This window comes from Microcaecilia unicolor, chromosome 8 (genome assembly GCF_901765095.1).
Source record: "Microcaecilia unicolor chromosome 8, aMicUni1.1, whole genome shotgun sequence".
NCBI classification, from domain to species: Eukaryota; Metazoa; Chordata; class Amphibia; order Gymnophiona; family Siphonopidae; genus Microcaecilia; species Microcaecilia unicolor.
The window spans coordinates 78165289-78190051 of record NC_044038.1 but is presented as its reverse complement, the minus strand read 5'-3'; the positions used below and the strand labels follow the sequence as shown (position 1 = coordinate 78190051).

Below are 24763 nucleotides of genomic sequence, written 5' to 3'. Positions count from 1 at the left end.
GGTGCAGTGCACTTCAGACAGGTGGACCCAGGCCCATCCCCCCCCCCTACCTGTTACACTTGTGGTGGTAAATGGGAGCCCTCCAAAACCCCCCAAAACCCACTGTACCCACATGTAGGTGCCCCCCTTCACCCATAAGGGCTATGGTAATGGTGTAGAGTTGTGGGGAGCGGGTTTTGGGGGGGATTTGGGGGGCTCAGCACCCAAGGTAAGGGAGCTATGCACCTGGGAGCTTTTTTTTTTTATTTTTAGAAGTGCCCCCTAGGGTGCCCGGTTGGTGTCCTGGCATGTGAGGGGGACCAGTGCACTACAAATGCTGGCTCCTCCCATAACCAAATGCCTTGGATTTGGCCGGGTTTGAGATCGCCAGCATTATTTTCCATTATGGCCGAAAACCGATGCCGGCCATCTCAAACCTGGCAAACTCTGACATTTGGCCGGGCACAACCGTATTAGTGAAAAAAAAGATGGCCGGCCATCTTTTTTGAAAATACATTTGGCTCCGCCCACTTACGGCGCTGGCCCCGAAGATGGCCAGCCAGCTATTTGGCCGGCGCCGTTCGATTATGCCCCTCTAAGGGAACCTGGATGCCACAAAGAAAAAAAGAAGAAAGTGCCTTAGCTGGATCAGAGAATAGTAGGACCTGAAATTTATCAGGTTTGAGCTTTAGTTTATGATCAGTTATCCAATCTGTAAGAAGAAAACTTAGAAATCAGAGGGGAGAGGAAATGTGGAAAAGCTAAATTAATAAGGAAAGGCTAGAGAAATGAAAATAAATCTAAATAAACATTTTTAAAAGCGGGAAGAGGTTTGAAAATATTTTAATTGTCACCCTGCTGCACCTACAACTGAACAGGTGAGAAGGTTTAGGCTAATGATGGCAGACCTAGGAGGAGGGGGTGGGAGACCAAGAGAGTAATATAAACTTGAATGGGCTGTTTCGGCATTGCTGCACGGTAGCCAGTAGTGCGGCTTAGTAAACAAGGGGGTTATTTACTTAACTTACATTTATATACCATTTTCCTGATCAAAATTTGAAATTCAAAATGGTTCACAAGCCTATAAATGTCTAGAACAAAGAGTTACAGAAAAGAGATAATAAAGAACAAAATAAGCAGCCATAATTAACCCATTTCGATCTAGTATTCTAAGAGTGAAATCATCAGGAAACAAAATTGTTTTCAGCTTTGTTACAGCAAAGTGTCCTGTTCAAACCATCCTACTGGGAGATAACCCTTACTTAAAGATGCATTAAATATGTCCAATAACCTCCACTGGACCTCTCCTCAATCTAACATTGTGTAATGAGTCTTTAGTGAACTGGATCCAAAATACATGTTGATGGATGTAACATCTAGGGATGTGCATTCCTTTGACATGACATGGGAAATGTCAACGTTTGGTGTTTTTTTTTTTTTTGCCTTAAATGATGTGAAAAATCAGAAATTTCCGATTTTTCCCTGTGTTGTTAATAGTGCACACTGTTACAGCATCAGGCTGACAACCAGGTAGTCCTGGTTCAAATCCCATTGCTATTCCTTGGGTCATAGCCCTACCCAAAGTGCCATCTTGAAAGCAAAGCAACGCCGTGAAAACTCATCGATGTTTTGGTTAGGACTATCACCCTGATACAAGGTTATCGAAACATAGAATATGTTTAGTCGATATCCCAGCACCTAAAACTATGCGCCTCCATTAACACCAACGAAAACATGGCATAAATCCCTGTGTGTAGATTTATGCGCACTGGACCATATTCTAGAACTATGCACATAAATTTTAGAATGCCCATTTCCCCACCCATAGCCACACCCCTTTGTGCAATACAATTTAAGTGCAGTTCATTACAGAATATTCTTAGCGAGTTGTGTGCGTAAATTCTAATTGTCACCAATTAGTTCTTATTATTGCTTGTTAGGTGCTGTTATCAACGATGATTAGCTTGTTAAGCCAATTAAGTTATGCTATTACAGAATACGTCTAGATTTCAGTGCGGATCTCTAGGCACGCTATATAGAATCCAGGGGTAAGGGGGTAATTTCTATAGATCGCCTAAAGAGTAATTAAACTCTGGAATTCATTGCCAGGAAATATGGTAAAAGCCGTTAGCTTAGCAGGGTTTAAAAAAGGGTTGGCTAGCTTCCTAAAAGAAAATTCCATAAGCCATACAAAAAGGCGGTAAATAAATCCCAATAATAAATAAATAACATTATTAAGAAAGACTTGGGAAAATCCACTGCTTATTTCCAAGATAAGCAGCATAAATTCTGTCTTACTATTCTGGGATCTTGCCAGGTACTTGTGATCTGGATTGGCCACTGTTGGAAACAGGATGCTGGGCTTGTGTTCTAGAATAATGCACTCTTAGTGTGAATTCTATAATGGCAATTGAACATTCAATTGCACTTATAGAATTCTAGCAAAAATCAGCATTTACTTGCCTAACTTTAGGCGCAAGCGCTTATGCTAGTTCAATGGCTGATGTAAATGCTTGCACTTAACCGTAGACAGTCAGGTGCATAATTCTAGCATTCTATAAGATGCATGTGTAAGTGCTAGGCTTCAAAGAAATAAAGCAAATTAGTGAGGCAAGGCTTCCCTTGGTTGAATCCACACTGACTCTGTCCCATTAAACCATATTTGTCTATGTGTTCCATATTCTTTAGAATAGTATCCACTATTTTGCCCAGCACTGGTCTATAATTTCTTGGGTCACCCCTGGAACCCTTTTTAAAAATCAGTGTTACATTGACCACCCTCCAATCTTCAGGTGCTACAGATGATTTTAACGATAGGTTACAGATCACCACCAGCAGATCAGCAATTTCATGTTTGAGTTCTTTTAGTACCCTAGGGTGCATGCCATCTGGTCCAGGTGATTTACCATTCTTTAATTTGTTGATTTGGCTCAATATGTCTTCCAGGTTCATCAAGATTTCTTTCAGTTCCTCCACATTGTCACCCTTGAAAACCATTTTTGATACAGGTTGATCTCTTACATCTTCTTCCATAAAGACCAAAGCAAAGAATTCATTCACTCTCTCCATTATGGCCTTATCCTTCCTGAGTGTCCCTTTTGCTCCTTCATGATCTAATAGTCCCACAGATTCCCTCACAGGCTTTCTGCTTCTGATGTACCTGAAAAAGTTGTTTCTGTGAGTTTTTACATCTGCCTTCTTTATCAATGCTTTGCATCTAACTTGCCAGCTCTTATATTGCTTTTTTTTTTCTTCATTTCAGTCCTTTTTCCATTCTTTGAAGGATGTTATTTTGGCTGTTATAGTCTCTTTTACTTCACTTTTTAACCATGCTGACAGTCGTTTGCTCTTCTTTCCACATTTGTAAATATGTGGAACATATCTGGTCTGGGTTTCCATGATGGTATTTTTAAACAACGTCCATGCCTTATTTAAAGTCCTAACCTTTGCAGGTAATCCTTTTAGCTTCTTTTTAATCATTTTCCTCAATTTATCATAGTCGCCATTTCGAAAATGCTGCTACATTTACTTCACTCTGTCACAAACTCAGGGAAAGTGAGCCCTTGGACTGCCGCAAGATACCAGCTAGCAGCAGGTGAACCACACAGACAGGACAAAGCACTAAGGCAAAACCCAGGCTAGGCAGAGCAGGAGCTGAAGTCAAGCAGGGCTGGGACTGGAGCAGAAGATAAGCAGGGCTAGGACTGAAGCTGAAGACAAGCAGGGCTGGAACTGAAGCTGAAGACAGGAAAAGCAGGTCAAATTCAAACAGAAAATAATGCAATACCAGACACGCACAACTAGGCAGGAAACCTTGTTTCAAAGGCAATGCATGAGAGTCCCATAGTTCCTTATAAAGGCCCTCACTAATGATGTCACAACCTCTGGTGCTCTGGGATGATGCTTACAATGCACTGAAGAACACAGCAAGGGCACCAGACAGAGGCTAGAATACCAGGATATCAGACTGAGGCTTGGATAGTCTCTGGAATGTGGCTTAGAAAACAGGGAAACAGGCAGCTGAGACATCAGTGCAGGAGGAAGATAATGCCAGGGAGGCAGTCTGGAGAAGACACGGAGCCCGACCACCAGAAATAGAAGTGAGTTGGGAAGCGAGGCATGGCCACAGTCATGATAGTACCTCCTCCCCAAAGACCTTCCTCCCTTCAGTCTGTTCTTGAGTCTATGAGAAATCACTTGGTGGAACCTGCTGATGAACTTTGGAGCATGAACATGGATCACAGGACTGGAGTTGAAGGCAAGGCTGGAGCTTGTAGACATGACTGGATCTTGTAGATAGGACTGGAGCTTGAGCACCGGGCTGGAGTAAAACAACAGCCAACAGACCCTCTCAAGCTGTCCACGAAACCATAGCCCCCCCTGGAATCAGGGATGTCCTGAAGAACACAGTAAGGGCACCAGAGAGAGGCTAGAATACTGGGATATCAGACTGAGGCTTGGATAGTCTCTGGAATGAGGCTTGGAAAATAGGAAACACACAGCTGAGACATCAGTGCAGGAGGAACATAGTGATGGGGAACCAGTCTGGAGAAGCTGCAGAGCCCGACCACTGGAAGGAAATGTGAGTTGAGATGCAGGGGCATGACCATGGCCGTGAGAGACTTCAGATAATAGCTCAAATTTGATCATGTTATGATATCAATATCAATTTATTGTTTATATACTGCTGTCTCCCCTATCATGTTCATCACAGTTTACAAAAATACAATTGCACATCAATTCAAAACAAATAAGGTACATAAAACAACAGCAGTAAAATAGATTTTTAGCTTTACCCTTAACCAAAATATAAAAATTCCAATCTCACTGTAGTGGATAGTAAATTCCATAAGGATTATAGTCAGAACATAAGACACAACAACACTAATCAAATACAAAGGTTTACAACTTTTTCCTAAAAACAAAATATAAAATTTCCAACCTCACTATGGGGCTCATTTTCGAAAGAGAAAAATATCCAAAAAGTGTTATAAAGCTGCATTTGGACATTTTTCTGCTCAAAACGTCCAACTATTTTGCAGACATCTATCTATGCAATTCATCTGCAGTGCATCCAAATCACAAGGGGGTATGTCAGGGGCATTTGGGGATTTGGATGAGGATGGGCTTAAGGCGTTCCTAACACTGGGACGTTTTACAACCATAATGGAACAAAATGAAATTGTCTATGGCTGAAACATCAACGTTTTGGTCTAGACCTGTTTTCAGAACGAATAAGACACAAAAACGTGCCCTAAATGGCCAGATGACCAATGGAGGGAATCAGGGATGACCCTCCCCCTTACTCCTCCATGGGTCACTGATCCTTTCCCATCCCATAAAATATGATTAAAAATATTACTTACCAGCATCTATGACAGCCTCATATGTTATAGCCAGGTCCATTAGAGTAGCAAGTAGGTCCCTGGAGTAGTCTAGTGGTTGGTGCAGTGCATTGTAGACAGGTAGACCCAGGCCCATACCTCCCTCTATCTGTTGCGCTTGTGGTGGAAACTGTGAGCCCTCAAAACTAACCAAAACCTTACTCTACCCACATATAGGTGCCCCCTTCACCCACATGGGCTATTGTTTTCACATCCTGTTCAAACTTCTTCTACTAACCTATAAATGTACTCACTCTGCTGCTCCCCAGTATCTCTCCACACTCGTCCTCCCTTACACCCCTTCCCGTGCACTCCGTTCAATGGATAAATCCTTCTTATCTGTTCCCTTCTCCACTACTGCCAACTCCAGACTTCGCTCCTTCTGTCTTGCTGCACCCTACGCCTGGAATAGACTTCCTGAGCCCATACGTCTTGCCCCATCCTTGACCATCTTTAAATCTAGATTGAAAGCCCACCTCTTTAACATTGCTTTTGACGTGTAACCACTCGCCCCACCTACCCTCCTCTCCTCTTTCCTCTACACATTAATTGATTTGCTTGCTTTATTTTTGTCTATTAGATTGTAAGCTCTTTGAGCAGGGTCTGTCTTTCTTCTATGTTTGTGCAGCACTGCGTACGCTTTGTAGCGCTATAGAAATGCTAAATAGTAGTAGTTGTAGTAGAATAGCGGGTTTTGGGTGGGTTTTGGAGGGCTCAGCAGACAAGAAGAGAGAAATGGTGAGATGTGTACCTGGGAGCATTTATAAGAAGTCCATTGCAGTGCCCCATTCTTCTCCTGGGATGTCTGGGGGACCTGTCTAATAAAAATGCTGGCTCCCCTCCTACATCTCAATGGCTTGATTTTCTCTGTTTTTCACTTGGATGTATTTTTTTTTAATGGCCTAAATCGTTAAATGCATACTTTCGAAAAAAAAAAAAGGTAGACATTTTGCTTTTTTGAAAATGGCTATGTTCGCTATTCGGATTCTGGACATATAGAAAATGCCTCTCCACATCAGGTGATAAATTCCATAAAGGAACTATAGCAAATGAGAACAAAGTATTAAAAATACTAGAAAAGCAAACCCCTAGAACTGGGTGGATGAAATAGTAATAATGACTCTAACTGAGCTAAATAACTGAAAAAGTCTTTAAATATATCAATCAACAGCTCTGATGTAAACCCATGTATTATCTGGGTTTTCATATTAGGAGCGAATGTAATTTTGATAAACATGGAGTAACCCTATCATATTTCTTTAACCCCAAAATAAATCAGGCAGCAGTGTTTTGAATCATTTGAAGTTTATCCATTAACCTAGATGACAGTCCCAAATACAAAACATTACAGTAGTCAACACAAGAAAGGATTAACATTTAAATCAAAAGAGGAAAAGTAGGCTGATCGAAATAAGCTCTCACCAGAAGTAACTGCCTTAATTTTAAAAATGTTTGTTGCCACAAATGATTTATTTGAGGTTTGAAAGTCAATGAAGAGTCTAAAATAATGCCTAAAACCCTGTTACCTCTCGTACTATGCCCTGCATTCCACTAAGGACTAGATCTAAATGAGATCCCCCTCTTGTTGGTTCCTGGACCAGTTGTTCCAAGAAGCAGTCATTTATTACATCTAGGAATTTTACCCCCGTAGCCCTGATGTAACATTTATCAAATCAATATTGGGGTAATTGAAATTATCCATTATTATAATGTTACCCAATTTGCCAGCTTCCTCATTTCTGTAAGCATTTATTAATCTGTCTGTTCGTTCTGTCCTGGCGGACGGTAATACAGCCCTACCAGCATACTCCTCCCCTTTGTACCCATAAGAATTCCACACTGCTATCTGTTTCATGTAGAATGGTTATTTTATTTGACTCAATTCACTTTTTAATATGTAGCACAATCCCTCTCCCCTCCAATTTGATCCACTCTGTCATTGCAATATAATTTGTACCCTGATAACACAGAGGGGCATTTTCAATATGACGTCTAAGACCAACTTTGGACGTTTTGCAAAAAGAAAAACGTCTATCTTATGTTTTTGAAAATACAAGATTTTGTGATTTGGATGTTTTGTATTTTGGTCCATTTTCAAACAAAAAACGTCCAACTGCAAAACGCACAAAATCAAGCCATTGGGGTGTAGGAGGAGCCAGCATTTTTAGTAGACTGGTCCCCCTGACATCCTAGGAAAGCAATAGGGCACCCTAGGGGGCACTGCAGTGGACTTCATAAAATGCACCCAGGTACACATCTCACCATTGCGCCCTTATCTTGTCTGCTGAGCCCCACAAAACCCACTACCATAGCCCTTACGGGTGAAGGGGGCACCTATATGTGGGTACAGTGGGTTTCTGGTGAGTTTTGGAAGGCTCACAGTTTCCTCCACAAGTGTAACAGGTAGGGAGAAGTATGGGCCTGGGTCCACCTGTCTGCAGTGCACTATACCCACCATTAGACTATTCCAGGGACCTGCATGCTGTTCTAATGGACCTAAGTATAACATCTGAGGTTGGCATAGAGGCTGGCAAGTAATGTTTTAAATCACATTTTTGGGGGGTGGGAGGGAGTTAGTGACCACTGGGGGAGTAATGGGAAGTCACCCCTGATTCCCTCCAGTGGTCATTTAGGGCACCTGGTCTAGCTCAAAACATCTTAGTGTTAGTCTTTGATGATTTTGTTCTGTTCCATTATGGCTGAAAAACATCTAAGTGTTAGGAACGCCCAAATCCCAATCTTAACATGCCCCTGACATGCCCCCTTGTGATTTGAATGCACTTCTGATGGACTTTACAGAAAAACATCTAAAAATTGGTTTTGAAACTATCAATTTGGAAGTTTTTCTGAGAAAAACATCCAATTCCAGATTTTTGCCACTTTTTGGACATTTTTCTCTTTTGAAAATGAGCCCAACAGTGTCCCATTGATTGTCCTCCTTCCACCAGGTCTCTGAGATGCCTATTATATCTACCTCTTCATTTAGTGCTATATACTGCTACTACTAATTATCATTTCTATAGCGCTACTAGACGTACGCAGCGCTAACTCTCCCATCTTATTTTATAGGCTCCCAGCATTTGCATACAGGCACTTCAAACTGTGTTTTTTTCATGTATCTACAAGCTGGTTTGAAGTTGATGCGGATAATTTGCATCCTTTACTCTGCTCCCCCCTTAAACACTCCTGGCATTTTTTTTCACCATTGTTGTAATCTCTCTATTGGGATTCCCTAAATGACCTGTTTCAATAGTATCCTTCAAGGAAACTCCACACCAAACCAGGCGTTGCTGGGCAATTTTTTGCCTCCCCTCCTCCCTCATTTTAGATTAAAAGCCACTCTATCTCCTTTTTAAATGTTAGTGCCAGCAGCCAGGTTTCATCCTGATTAAGGTGGAGTCTATCCTTTTGGAATGGGTTTCCCCCTTTCCCAGAATGTTGCTTAGTTCCTAACAAATCTAAATCCCTTATCCCCACATCATCGTCTCAACCATGCATTGAGACTTTGGAGCTCTTCCTGTCTCTCGTTCTGTGCTAGAGAGTTGCATGGGGACAGAAATCTTACCCATCCCTGCCCATCCCCGCTGGAATCTTACCCATCCCCACCCATCCCTGCAAGAATTTAACCCGCCCCCACCTGTCCCCGCAAGACTTTAACCTGTCCCCACTCGTACCCGCAAGACTTTAACCTGTCCCGACTCAGTCCCGCAAGAATTTAATGGTATATAAAAAAAAATTCTTGTCTGCTCTTTGTCTCTCTCTGGGTTCAAGCTACAGCACTGCAGGCAAGGAAGGAACAGAAGTTGGAAGTTGGAACACTCTGCTGTGCACATGTAAGACTTGTCTCTGATTCACTGGCACTGTGTTCTAAGAGGTCGCCATATGCACACGAAAGTAGGTCAGGTGACATCTGATGCTTGTGCCTGTGTCAGAGCTGAGGTCTGCGCATCAGCCCGGGAACAAAGAGGATTAATAGAAACATAGTAAGTGACTGCAGATAAAAACCTGAACAGTCCATCCAGTCTGCCCAATAGTCACACTCATTATCAATTCATAATTAAATCAATAATGAACATGATGTTATATACTTGATTATGATCTTTCTTTGGCGTTTCTGGGACATAGACATAGAAGTCTGCCCGGCCCTATCCTTATTTTCCAACTGCTGGAGTTGCCGTCAAAGCCCACTCCAGCCTATTCATCTTCTCATTTGCAGGACACAGACTATAAAAGCCTGGCCAGTACTGTCCTCATGTTCCAGCCACAAAAGTTGCTATCTAAGCCCTTTCCAGCCCATCCTAAACCAGATTGCCATATATGAGACATAGAAATTACAAGTCTGCCCAGTGTCGGCCCTAGTTCATCACAGCTGGATTCACCATCTAAGCGTCACTCGACACATCCCCACACATGCAGCCATTTAAGGTTAGGTTTTTTATAACTTCCATTTTCTAATTAGAGATCCTCTGTGTTCTTCCCATGCCTTTTTGAATTCTGTCACCATTTATGTCTCTACCACCTCCTTAATGGAGACTTTCCACATCTGTGTTGTTAAAGCAAGGAGGAGGAGACAACACTCAAAGAACTTGGTACTCGGTAGGTGAGAGGCTGGCAGAAGTGCAGCGTACGCTTCCACAGAACCCCCCCCCCCCACACGGAATTTTTTCCATCCCCACGGGAACCCCACAGGAATTGTTTTCTGTCCCCATAGGAACCCCGTGAATCCTGTTTCCATGCAAGTCTGCACGTAGAACAGGTAGCATTTCTGAAAATGTTACCCTGGAGGATCTGTATTTCTGCTGTCTACCTAAGAGCCTAAGGAGCCCTTTTATCAAGCTGTGGGAAAAAGGGCCCTGCGCTGTTGGTGGGGGCCATTTTTCCCGCAAGCCAAGGCCCTTTTTACTGCAGCGGGTAAAAAGACCCCAGGCACACATGGCCATGCGGTAAGAGAACTCTTACCGCATGGCCATGCGACAGGGAGCCCATTGAGGTGGTGATAAGAGCTCCTGCGCTAACCCGGTGGTAACTGGGCAGCACGAGGTGATGCCCAATTACTGCGGGGTTATTGCTGCACAAACCATTTCCGGAGGTTCCCCCACCCCCCCACCGGAAATGGCACATGCTCAGGGCGGGACTACTGCTGGTGGCTGCATTGTGCTGGCGGTAGTCCCAAAAGAGCGAGCAGTAAGCCTGCATTAGCCTTACTGCTCTGTAAAAGGGCCCCTAAATTTGGCTTCCAGAACCTCCCTCTTACATTTTCCTATATTATTGGTACCCACATGTACCAAGACAGCTGGCTCCTCCCCAGCACTATCTAAAATCCTATCAACGTGACACGTGAGGGCCACCACCTTCGCAGCAGGCAAGAAAGTGACCAGGAGATCCTCATCTCCACCATCCAGCCAGCTATCCACATGCCTAATAAATCACCAACCACAACAGCTGTCCTAAACCTTCCCTCCTGGGCAGAAGCTCCTGGAGACACATCCTTGGTACGAGAGAATATTGCATCCCCTGGTGGGCAGGTCCAGGCTACAGGATTACTTTCTATTTCACCAGGGTGATGCTGTCCTTTTAGGAGACCTTCCTTTTCCAAGGCAGCACAGGGGCTGAGGTGGGACTTCTCTACAATGTCCCTGTAGGTCTCCTCTATATACTTCTCTATCTTCCTCAGCTCTTCCAAGTCTGCTAATCTAGCTTCAAGAGAATGACTCATTCTCTGAGAGCAAGGAGCTCTTTGCATCGATCACATACATATAACTTTTGCCAACTTGGAGATAAGCATACATGTGACAATCAATGTAAAAGACTGGATAGCACCTCTTTCACTGCTGGACTGCTACCTGCATCCTAGTATTATTAAGTTGTTTAATTAATTAAAACTTTTTAAGGTACTAGGAATATTAGTCTAATATAAAGAGCCTTAAGATTATATGGTATGTTGTGTGATTTATTTAGTGTTTGCTTCTCAGAAAGTAATGAAATGTAATTAAAACTCTGTAATGAAAGCTCCAGTCTTGTTATCCTAATTAAAAGTGAACTAACACAGCTACCACACCACTTTACTCGAAACTATGGGGAAAAGGGTTTTACAGTATGGAAACTAGTTAATAGTTTTTTTTTCTTTTAATTCAAACTGTCTTTATCAATAAACCTACAATTTCTCTTTTATCCCCAATTTTTAAATCACCAAGCACAGAGAAAAATAATGTTCACTTACCCAGAGAAATGTCTTCTCTCAGATATTTTTCATCACGATTTACACTTTGCAATTCACCAGTTATCCCAAGAGAAGCTCTGCCATCAATCAACAGACTTGAATGCAGAGTAACTATGGGGCAGGGAGCACCACTGTCTCCAGTCATCACTGCAGTTTTAATTTTAAAAATGATCCTGTACATGAGATCACATGGTGCCATTTTTTAAATTTGGAGGTACCTGGGCTAGGACCAAAGCAGTGGTGCCATCTTTCTCGTTCATTGAGTAGCTAGTATACAATGGGATAGGTGAGGAGGCTGGGGTAATCAATGGAACTGGTTAGTTCCTTTGATTTACACTCTGGAGGAGGGTTCAGGCAGGCACCATTGGAACCTTTTTCAGTAATTCAGGAATGAGGATGAAAAGAGGGATCTTTAGCCACTGGTAGCTACCGCCAACTCCAGGCTCCGCTCATTCTGCCTCGCCTCACCCTATGCCTGGAACAAACTTCCTGAACCCCTACGCTAAGCCCCCTCCCTACCCATCTTCAAATCTTTGCTGAAAGCTCACCTCTTCAATGCTGCTTTCGGCACCTAACCTTTTGGAAATCTAGACTGCCCCACTTTGTCTGTACACTTGTCTTTTAGATTGTAAGCTCGTTGAGCAGGGACTGTCCTTCTATGTTAAATTGTACAGCGCTGCGTAACCCTAGTAGCGCTTTAGAAATGTTAAGTAGTAGTAGCAGTAGGATAGAAGAAGCACAAACAGCAAAGGTGACATGAAAGTCCAACAAAATGAATGGTGTGGTGCAGCAATTCATTCTAATATCAATGACAGGTATCAATGACTCGACACGGACCGTGTTTCAGCCACAAAGGGCCTGCCTCAGGAGTCAATACCATCTACCTTATCATAGCGCTGTCTTTGTGCTCGATTGGTGCTTTCTTTATTCCATCCTATAAGAACATACTGATCAAGTGCATTTATGGTATTGACTCCTGAAGAAGGCCCTTTGTGACCAACACACTGCCTGTGTCGAGTCATCGATACCTGTCATTAATATTGGAATAAATTGTTGCACCACACCATTCGTTTTGTTGGACTTTTGTGTCAACTTTGCTGTTTGTGCTTCTGCATGTGTGTGTAAAGGCTAGTTCTTCCTTTTTTTTTTTTTTTTTTTTGTTTCTTTAGCTATTAGGGATATCCATTCTTTTGAAATGACATAGAAAATGTCACAACATTTCCAGTAAAATAGCAAAGAGGAGGAAGCAATCTGAAACTCTAAACATGTAATTTCTCAAAACCTCTATGAAGAGTCCAGTGCTCTGGTAATATATAATTCTTTCTTATATATTGTTTATCTTAAAGAAGTCGAGGAAAAGACCTCAAAACACCCTACTGGTTACTTTCAATTTTCGGCGGCTTTAACTGGAGGCGTGGTGTTCATCACTGGTCATAAAAACCTCATTATTTCATTTTTAATTTATTTTTTGAAATTTTTAGAAACTTATTCAACTTATATTCTTAATTGATTTAAAGTTTTCATTGCTTGTTGTGAACAATTCTTCAAAGGCCATTATCTTATATGCTATTAGCAATTATTTGAAGCAGAAAAAGGTTGAGCACTTATTTGTTGCCCGACGGCGACCACATCCTTTTTGCTTGATTGGCTTTTTCAAGGGCTGTGCATTGACATAAGTAGCATTGATAATTTCATTGTATCCTGTTAGCAGTTGGCTTTGTTGAAGAATTGTTCACAACAAGCATTGAAAACTTTCAATCAATTAAGAATATAAGTTGAATAAGTTTCTAAAAATTTCAAAAAATAAATTAAAAATGAAATGACAAGGTTTTTATGACCAGTGATTGCCACCATGCCTCCAGTTAAAGCCGCTGAAAATTGAAAGTAAGCGATAGGGCGTTTTGAGGTCTTTTCCTCATCTTCTTTAAGATAAACAATATATAAGAAAGAATTATATATTACCAGAGTACTGGACTCTTCATAGAGTTTTTGAGACAACATTTCCTGTATCATTTCATGACAAATGAAAACAAGAAGAAAAAGAACCACAATCATCTTTCGACTGAGTGTGTGTTCTATTGAAGGAGTACACACTGTGTCTGAAAGAATGTGCATTTTTTCAAAACAAGCACACACTCTTAACATTGTTCCCGTGATGACAAAAGAAATCAAAATTGAAAAAAATGAACTTTCCCAGAAATGACATGGGAAACAAGATGACATGAAGTAACAAAGAGAGGGAACTAAGTACAAAAACAAACCAAGCAAAAAAACAGCACAAAGGGCCTTTAAAAACAAAAGGGAACACAGTTTTTTCATATAAAAAAACTTTTAATGGTTAACTTTTAAGTTAACCATTAAAAGCTTTTTATATGAAAAAACTGTGTTCCCGTTTGTTTTTAAAGGCCCTTTGTGCAAAGTTAACCATTAAAAGCTTTTTATATGAAAAAACTGTGTTCCCGTTTGTTTTTAAAGGCCCTTTGTGCTGTTTTTTTGCTAAACAAGATGACATGAACATTTTCAGGCTGCGCACCCCTAGTATCTATTTCTGGATAACTTGTGGGGGAGCAGGGAAAGGATTCTTTACTTACTTGGTGGCATACCCAATGCTCAGCATTCTGTTGGTCAGATGTCTATCATCTCCAAAGGTGCAATGGGTACCTAGGAAGGTCTGGTGGTACCAGGGTTCCAAGAACTCCTGCAGAAGGTCATTGCGGTACAAGCCTGTAGTGCAAAATGTAGCAATGGGTGGATTGAGATGGATACTAATTGGCCATCAAAGGCTTATGTCTACTACTGATTTGTGGTAGGTTTAAACTAGCCACCTCATTGTCAACTGAAGTTTAATGTGGTCCTCATATATGGACCAGATCAAACTCTTACCGCTGAACTGTCCTGAATTCAATCATCACTGTTTGCCTCCCCTACCTTGATGGTCCACCAACTCACCCAGTGGCCCACTGATGCAGGAGACACAGTCGAAGTAGGACTGGCAGGCTCTCTCCACATTGAAGGCCATCCAGTATCTGAGGCTGCTCATGAAGCTAATGAAGGAGTCAGAGAGGTTCAGGATCCTTACGTCTCCTCCCACTGCCCCATATCTCTCGTTGGACTCCAGGACTTTTACCAGTTCAACAGTGGCCAATCGATCTAGTTTCGTGTCAGAGTCACAGACCTAGCAATCAAATCAAGAATGGTGATGCCTAGGTTTGAAGGTCCCAATATTTAAAAAGATTTAACTGGGTAGGAGAAAGTCCTGCCCAGTTAAATTGTGCTGAGAAGATCAGGAGGGGATAGTCAGCTGCATTTAATCAAACAGTGTCGCTGAATATGCCCTCTGACCACTGTGGCACTTGTTAGTGCCAGAGCAGTCCAGGAGGGAAGGCAGGGAGAAGCTGGAAGTTATGTGGGCTCCAATGACATTCAGAGGGTCTTTTAAAAAGGTACGCTAGCGTTTTAGTGCGCGCTAAATGCTGAAGACGCCCATAGGAATATATGGGTGTCTCTAGCATATAGTGCATGCTTATTTTTAGCACATGCTAAACATGCTAGCACGCCTTTGTAAAAATGATCCCTCAGTGTGGGTGCCTGCATAGCTAACTGGGCACAAAAGGCATTTCTAACTTTGCCCAGTTAGCTATGGCAGTATGGCACTGAATATTGGCCATACCCAAATAACTTTCAGGTGCCTCCATTAACCCAGATATTCAGTGCCAGTGCCTGGATATGGTCCGGCACTGAATATCCAGTCTAATGTAGCCAGCAATGATCAGCATTTTAAAAAACACTCACTGTTACCAACTGAATATTGACCCCAAAGTGTCAAATGCTATTCTGTACAGTCCCATCAATATTCGATGGCGTATATTTTGCAGGTAGGCTTTCACATGAGTATTGTTTGGGGAGAGGGCGGCTCACTTATATGCACAGAGATAAAATACTATAATGTGTGCACATAACTTCATAATCTAGGCACTAGTATTTACACCAACTCTATAACTGGTGTTAAGTGCTTGCACCTAAAATATAGGGGATCCTTTTACCAAGCTGCAGTAAAAAGGGTACTGTGGTAGTGGTGGCGGCCATTTTTGCTGCGCGCCAGTGCCCTTTTTACTGCAGCGGGTAAAAAGTCCAAAAAAACCCACATGGCCATGCGGGAGGAGGGAACACTTGGGTGGCGGTAATGGCTCCTGCGCTGCCCTGCAGTGTATATATTTTTTAAATCCAGTAGCACTGGAAATGGCACACGCTGGAGGCAGAACTACCGCTGGCGGTAGTTCCAGGTTGCCACATAGCAGCCCTTTAGTAAAAGTGCCCCTAGGTGTGTATGTATCCTGTTACACTAGTATCCTAAATAGAAAGCCAAGTGTCCACTTTCCTTTATAGAATGGGCTCCAATTAGGCAAGTTCTTGGAGCCTAAAAATAGGCACCTGTTTATAGAATTAACCTTCACATGGCCATCGGTAGGAACATCCTTCCTCTCAGATATAGCATCTAAGAGAAACCATAAATTTCAAATTCTGTTTGTTATCTACATTAGCATTTGTCCTTGTAATTTGACTTATGTGGCCAGCATCATGATAAAGGTCAGATTAATGGAATATCACAGCTGTTTGTGTATTAGAAATTTGACAACACTTTGTTCCACACTGCCTAGAAAAATCACATCAATTGAAAGATATAGAGTGGTTTATTATTGCACAAATTATTCTCTTATGGAGAAGAGGTGATCGGACAGCAATCCTGAATTGGAAGGATTTTTGAGCTACAGTCTGAATGAAGACAATGATTTCAATAGTAATGGGCTGTATGTAGTGATTTCAAAATGGAGGCTGCTACGACCAAATTTATGCTACATGTGGTTGCATGAAGCAACAAAGTTGGCTTGCTTAAAAGTATGTGATTTACATTGTGATGTGTATAAATTCACTTTTGGGGCAATTCTATAAACTGGTGCCTAGAGGCAGGTGCCACTTACGTATATCAAAGGTGCCATTAATTGACAATTAGAGGCCTATGTACACTAGGTGCTATTCTCTGCGGTAGCCCCTAACAGCAAAGGGGCATATTCATGGACGGAACAGGGGCAGACCATGGATGTGTCTCCCAGTTACGCATGCCAACTTATGCCTTCTGGTACAATTACACTGGCTTCATTTTTTAAAAATCCTTTGTCTCACTCATAGGGCCCTTCACATAGGCTCTCTCTCCTATCTTTCTTCCTTGATTAGACCCTACACTCCCAGCCTATACCCTATACTCTCTTAGATCACTAGATGCCAACTGTCTCAGATTACCTTCCCCTGAAATGGCCCATTATGAGTCCACACATTCTTTGGCATCCTTCTTCATTGCTCCTAAATCTTGGAATGACCTCTCACCATCAATCAGAAGTGAAACTTCTTTCTCTAAATTTAAGTCAGTGTTGAAGACTCACTTTCAGTTGGCCCTGGGGCCTATGGCCATGTCTCAGTAATTTGCTTTCTTTACCTGCTGTCACGGGCTCAGGGTTGTCAGCCTCTACGGTGTCTCCTTTGTGTATGAATGATTTTTGTCCTATTGAAAAATGAAATGGAGTTCCTTTCTGTTTTAGGGCTCTGTTTACTAGGGTGCACAAGGCATTTTTAGTGTGTGCTAACACTAGAAACACATATGGGTGTCTCTAGCCTTAGCATGTGCTAATTTTAGTGCACCTAAGTAGGGGAAAGGAAATGGGACTTGATACACTGCCTTTCTGAGGTTTTTGCAACTACATTCAAAGCGGTTTACATATATCCAGGTACTTTATTTTGTACCAGGGGCAATGGAGGGTTAAGTGACTTGCCCAGAGCCACAAGGAGCTGCAGTGGGAATTGAACTCAGTTCCCCAGGATCAAAGTCCACTGCACTAACCACTAGGCTACTCCTCCACTCCCCTCCACAGGGTCCTTGGTGTTGGTCGATTAGCAGTAAACTGTTATGATCAATTAATTTTGTATTGGTGATATATCAAACCTAACAAAAAAATAGCGAGTAAGTAATTAAACTCTATTGAGTATTTTGAAAAACAGGAGGAAAAGACCTCAGACGCTCAGTTACCTGTGCATTGCATGCACTATTCCAAATTTTATTTGAAGTTTGTCAAGGAGTCTACTGCTATTGCTCCTGATTAAACTTGTTTGTGAAACGGCAGTGCTCTGTTGAGTACATCTTTTTTCCAGATAAGTGGTGTCCCATATTGATACTGATAATGATATTTTAAATGAATAAAAACGAAAAACTGATAAAGAAGAAGATTTAATTGAAATATAATTAAAATAAAATTTAATGGGAGTTTTTTTTAGACTTATGAAGTAGCTCCTCAGTTGGAATAGTGCTTGTAATGCACAGGTTACTGAGGGGATCTTTTACTAAGGCGCGCTAGCATTTTTAGCGCATGCTAAAAATAGGTGTGCGCTAAATGCTAGAGATGCCTATAGGAATACATTAGAAACTCTTAAATAAAGTATCACCCAAATCGCACACTGTGGGGACTGGAAATCACAATAAATAGTCAATGTCCCAAACATTTATGTCAAACACAGGATTTAGCAACATACCAGTTGGTACCTGGGGAAAATCAGATTAACTGCTTCTCACAACCATATGAACAATCTTGTTCTATCGCACAGGCGAAATGGTGTGGAGCAAATCCTCATATATTCCCCTTATTTCTTTTAATATTAATCTTATGCTTTTTAATTCTCAGGAACTGTGCAAGTACGCATAAAGCATTATATTTATCCTTTACAAACATTCACTTATCTGTAAGGCAGCAATCTAACAGTAACAGGCGGGGGTTCCCTGTTACTGTTAGATTGCTGCCTTACAGATAAGTGAATGTTTGTAAAGGATAAATATAATGCTTTATGCGTACTTGCACAGTTCCTGAGAATTAAAAAGCATAAGATTAATATTAAAAGAAATAAGGGGAATATATGAGGATTTGCTCCACACCATTTCGCCTGTGCGATAGAACAAGATTGTTCATATGGTTGTGAGAAGCAGTTAATCTGATTTTCCCCAGGTACCAACTGGTATGTTGCTAAATCCTGTGTTTGACATAAATGTTTGGGACATTGACTATTTATAGGAATACATTGGCATCTCTAGCATTTAGCGTACACCTATTCTTAGTGTATGCTAAAAACGCTAGTGCGCCTTAGTAAAAAATCCCCTTAGCGTCTGAAGTCTTTTCCTCCTGTTTTTCAATAATCCTCAGTAGAGTTTATTTACCTACTTGCTGTTTTTTGTTTTCTTTTCTTGGCATCGCATGGTTTTTACTATCACTATAGCATGTCTCGCCGTTTATTTTCAACATGTTTTTGATACAATTGGAGGACTACCACTCGGTGTTCATTTAGTAAATTATCTGGTCTTTTTTACTAAATTATCTGGTCTTTTTTGATCAAAATGATGTTTATTCTCCAATTACACATTCATTATGTGTTTGTTGCCTGTGTGATATGTATTGTAAACATTAATCTTCATATTTAGGAATTGAGTTGTGCTTTACTGAAGCATATTGCTACTCAGCAATATTTCCTGTGTATAATATTGGAGGAAGGAAGAAAAATCCACAAGTGGATGGACAACGAAGTCTCACAAGACCAAACAGAATGCAGGGGAAAGTGGGAAGTGGACCAAGAACTTCTGAGACTGGGACAGTTAAATCAGAAACTGATAATGTTTTATTGATGACTCAACACAGATCTGTGTTTCGGCCACAGGCCTGGCTCAGGAGTCTCGATGGTATGTAAAACCAAGTAGGTCAATGTGTATTGAAAAAAAAATGAAACGGTTTTGAAAAAGACCTTAGAGAAGTCTTTAGGTTGATATCGCAACAGCGCATCACGTAGTGCAGTGAGCAGTATCAGTGAACCAAAAAAAAATATATATATATATATATATATATATATATATATATATCGGAGGCACAACATATCCTAATGCACATCATATTCCCAGGTTAGCAATTTTTCGCTCTCTCTTTTACACCAAAGCTTTAAGGGGTCCTTTTATTAAGCCGCAGTAAAAAGTGGCCTGCGGTGGGGTGAGTGCGTCTTTTTGGCATGCTGGGCTATTTTTTACCATGTCTAGGAAAAAGGGCCTTTTTTAAGGGGCTGGAAAATGGACATGTGCTAAAATTGAAACCAATGCAAATCCCTTTTCGGCCAGAGACCTTACCGCCACCCACTGACCTAGAAGTAAGGTCTCATGCGATACCCACACAGTAAGCATGCACCAACTGCTGTTTACTGCTGGGTAAGCGGCCCGCAGTAGAAAACAGAGAATTATTTTCTACCGCAGGATTCACCACACGCCAAATTCAGAATTACCGCCCTTCTCATGCACTAGCTGAGTGGTAGTGCTGATTTGGCACATGCTGTACGCGTGTAGGTCCACCCATGCCTTTGTAAAAGAGCTCCTAAATTAGTTATCCTGCCTTTTTTCTCCTGAACGCAAGAGATGGGGATGTTCATATATTGTAATCCATGCAGATTTACCAGATCTACTCAATTTATGGAAGACATATGTGTGTTTTCTGTATTTTTTCTGAAGCACACCTTTATGTGAAATTTTTATGTGATGTTTTGCCTCTTTTATATAGCAAGTGTGTGTTTTTTTAAGGCCTATATGATTTTTAAGAATTTAGATTGTTATTAATTATTATTGAAGTATTATTGTAACAGATTATATACTCAGTACAGTATTGTAGATCTGACTCTATACTACATTTTATGATTTCTGTATATGTTTATGTAAGTTTTTATATATATGACTTTATAAGCGCCAAACCACAGCTGCTATGTCGAGTCTTTGGTGCATTCTTAGTTAAATTGCTATATGTAAGAACTATTGCATCTCCCTTGAGTCCTTTGGAAGAGCCAGACTACCCTACTCTTTGGTCTATTTGTTTTTATATTTATCACATTAGCACATATTGAGCCTATTGTCCCTTTAGGAATATAAAACCTGCAATAAACTATAGACTACTGATAACGTAAGCTAGTATTCTATAATGGAATCTTGGCAACTGGATGACATTATAGAATTGATGCCATGTGCATGGCACTGGAATACCCAAACTGAGATGCCAATTTAAAGAATTGCCCCATATGTGTTCTAAGGGTGGATGACCAGAAAATGCCAGCTTGTTCAGAAACACTGATCCCCCTGATGCAGAGAAGAACTGAAACTTAGTCCTTGCCAGAATATATACCAGGTTCAAATGCATTAAAAATTTTCCCAAAATAATTATGGACATTTCAGATCTATGACTGTATAAGTGATCATTTGTGGCGGTGCTAGCTAGTGTTTAGTGCTACATCAGCTCCATGTATTATGAGGGATTTAAAACCCTTTTTTTCAACTAAGAAAGGTATATTAGTGAGTTTATAACATAATCAAGTCTTTCAGGATTCATTTAACACTACAGGTGAAGGGAATTAGGGAATATAACTTTGGCTACTGAAGAGCAGGCCACCCAAATTAAATGAAAACAGAATACTTTCTCTGTCAACCTGATTAATTAGAAAATAAGATTTTAACTCCACCTAGGGCCCTGTTTACAACTTTAGCATGTGCTAATGCTGGCAACACCCATTGGAATATAATGGGTGTCTCTATCATTAGCACACACTAATTTTTAGCGTGTGCTAAAAAGTTAGCGCGCCTACAGCACAGCTTAGCAAACATGACCCCTAGACTGTAACTGTTTCTTAGAAGATCATAGAATGATATAGGTGGAAGAAAGTTCAAGGAATCATGTAACTCTCTCAAAGGTAATCTAGTCCATTTCTTCTTCCAAACTATATTCAACACCCCTAAACAATTCCAGAAATATGTGTCTACACTGCTTCAAAAATCCGTCAATAATGGACATTCTACTACTTTCTTAGCTCTTAAGTGAAGTCCACTGCTTTTAGCTTACAAATGCCCAAAATAATAAGGGATAAATATTCAAAGCGATTTAACCTGGTCAGTGAAACTGTATGTGTGGAGCTATCCACTGCTATTCCGCAGCATATCCGCAGCGGTTAGTGCCCCTGAATAACCACTAAAGCTGTAGACAGATATTTTGTGGGCGAGCCAGGGGCAGAGTTGGCACTTACGCGGTTAAGTGCCAATATTCAGCACTTAACTGCCTAAGGGGTCCATTTACCAAAGTGTGCTAACAGATTGAGTGGCCTTTTTACTAAGCCACATAAGCGTCTACGTGCACCCAGTGTGTGCCAAAATAGAGTTACTGCCTGGGTACCGTGTGGCTCTTGCGGTAATTTCATTTTTAGTACGCGTTCGAAACGCATGTCTGAAAAATAATTTTTATTTTCGGACACGCATATCGGATTCGCGCAGGTCATTACCATGTGAGACTTTACCACTAGGTCAATGGCTGGCAGTAAGGTCTCAGACCCAAAATGGATGCGCACCAATTTTGATTTAGCCACACGTCTATTTTTGGCAAAAATAAAAAAAGGCCTTTTTTACAGGCACGCTGAAAAATAGACCAGCCTGTGCCCAAAACCCACGCCTACACTACTGCAAGCTATTTTTCAACGCACCTTAGTAAATGGACCCCTTAGGACCTTATTCTATAAATGTTATGCTCCTAAATTTATGCTCCTAAATTAGGAGCATAATCTATTTTGGAGAACGGAGTGTGCTCATAATTTAGGAGCATAACTTTTATAGAATAAGGCCCTTATCATGTGCTAAATCCATTAGTGCACCTTGATAAAAAGGCCTCTAAGTTAATTGGATAAATGTTCAATGTTGCTTTCGGCACCTAACATTTATACCCTATTCAGGAAATCTAGACTGCCCCAATTTGACTGACTGCACACTTTGTCCTTTAGATTGTAAGCTCCTTTGAGCAGGGATTGTCCTTCTCTGTTAAATTGTACAGCGCTGCATAACCCTAGTAGCGCTTTAGAAATGTTAAGTAGTAGTAGTAGTAGTAAATGACCTTATGTTTCCCTGCAAATGTTTAATTATGTTGCAGGGTACTTAACATGTGTTTTATTTTACTACTCAATTACTTTTGAGTTATGCCTCTGTTTGAGGTTAATTTATATTTTTGCTTGTTGCATTATTTAATATATACAAAAAATGTATCTTGAAAAAAAATGACCACATGAAACTCAGTTCTATCTTTGTCTGGTGTAACTTAGGCGGTTAAGTGCTTTAACATTGCACTTAACCAAATAAGTGATAGCCGGCCAACCATAACTGTATATTCAATGTCAATGCCCAGATATGGCCAGCACCCCCACTTTTCAAAATTATTGGGGGTGCTAAACCCAACACAAATTATCTCTTTCTGGACATAGTCAAGAAGTTTGTTCAATATTGGGAGTGCTCAAACACCCACAGCACCCACAGAGCTGGCTCCTATGGCCAGCATTGAATATTCAAGCATAATGCCTTCAGCAGCCAAAAGAAATGCTGAGTGCCACCAGCTGAATAAAGACCCCTAAGAAAATACAGTAGCCTCCTCTGTACTGGGCTTTTACTAACAGTTCATGCCCTGTCCACATTCACCTTTCTCTGGATGGGTATTAACTATCAGTAATGCTGTGTGCAGACAATTTTGCTGCTTTAATAAATGGACTATAAAGTTCAGGTTCATATCAACAGTTGGTCATGTTCTGAGTATGTCAGCAAACTGTCAGCTGGCTATCATTTCAGTGCAAAACACATTCTGAACTTTGTAGTCTATTGCTACTGTGCTGCAAATGAGAATATAAAAAATAAATAAATAAAACGATAAAATAAATAAAACCAAGCAGATATGAGGTGGAAGTCACAGAGCAGTCATCGACAAGCATAATCCAGCATCTCATTTTTAGCCTTTCATCCCCAAAGGGTTGCAAAACAGATTGTACCTGAATATAATCCACTGAATCTCCAAGAGCCTTGAATGCAGTATACATCACCTCTCTCTTTCCACCCCACTTTTGCATGATGCAGACACAACGCTTGGTCTTGATGAGTTCCTCTACCTTCTCCCTTCCAGAATCTGCCAAGGAGTGATGGAGACTCCCTTGGCTATTCTTCTGGTTTATCTCATGGAGACTTCCTTTCTTTTCTTTCCTGGTTTCTGTCCACCAAGAGTGATAGTTCTCCTGCCAGATGTAGGTCCCCACCTCTTTCTCTTCCCTGAAGACCTCTAGGAACATGTTCATCATATACAAGTCTTCCCGGCTGTTACCATCGATAATCATAATAACCTTCAGCTTATCTGATGGGTAGTTGCTGTCCTTGGCTGAGACCAAGCACTGCCTGAGGTATGTGGGGTCTTCCTGGAAGGCTGAAATGGTCAGGGCTACTGTCTTTTGGTAACTGCACACTAGGTTGTCCCTTCTCATCTGGCGATGCTCCAAGTAGGCAAAGAAGCTCTGCATAAGCAGGTGGAAAACCAAGATGGCACCATAGAGACCAAAGGAAGTGAGCTTGAAGGGGTCATGAGTGATCTGGAACTCAATGATGTAGGCAGCCAGGACACAAGTAAAGACAACCACAGCAAAGACAATGGTAATGATGCGTCGTGCCAAGGATGATGTGGTTTTGTGCAGCTTGGTGTACCCCATATCTAAAAGGAAGAGAAGAAGAAGAGTAAATTATTGTAAAACTAGTAAAAAAGGCCCATTTCTGACACAAATGAAACGGGCGCTAGCAAGGTTTTCCTCGGAGTGTGTATGTTTGAGATAGTGTATGTGAGAGTGACTGTGTGTGTGAGAGAGTGAATGTGCGAGTGTGTGTGTGTGAGAGAGAGAGTGAGTCTGGGTGCGAGTGTGTCTGTGAGAGAGTGTGTGTGTGTGACAATGAGAGTGTGTGCAAGTGCATATGTGAGACAGTGTGAGAGAGAGAGAGTGTGTTTCACACAGATACAGTATGTGCGAGAGAGAGAGTGTGTGTGAGACTGAGTGTATGAGACCAAGAGAGTGTGTGAGTGACTGTGTGACACATAGAGAGTGAATGTGATACAGTGTGAGACATAGAGTGTGTGAGAGACAGTGTGTGAGAGTGAGAGAGAGAAAGACATTGACTGAGAGAGAGAGAGAGTGCGTGTGACAGGGATACCTCCCCCCCTCTCTGGTGTCAGGCCCCCCCCCCTCTCTCTCTCTCTCTGCCTGGTGTCTGAGCGTTACTGTGCAG

General features: G+C 41.3%; 1 protein-coding gene across 1 annotated transcript in view; it reads right to left on the bottom strand.

The window, feature by feature from the left end:
• The window catches only part of LOC115476272 (hyaluronan synthase 1-like), a 42549-nt gene extending 18354 nt beyond the window's left edge, over positions 1 to 24195 (bottom strand). Inside the window, exons 1-3 of the mRNA XM_030212556.1 lie at positions 23491 to 24195; positions 14533 to 14758; positions 14175 to 14307 (exon numbers count right to left, since the gene is read on the bottom strand). Coding sequence (XP_030068416.1) covers positions 14175 to 14307; positions 14533 to 14758; positions 23491 to 24195 — 1064 coding nt within the window. The remainder of the gene's footprint in view (positions 1 to 14174; positions 14308 to 14532; positions 14759 to 23490) is intronic.
• Between the last annotated feature and the right edge of the window lie 568 nt (positions 24196 to 24763).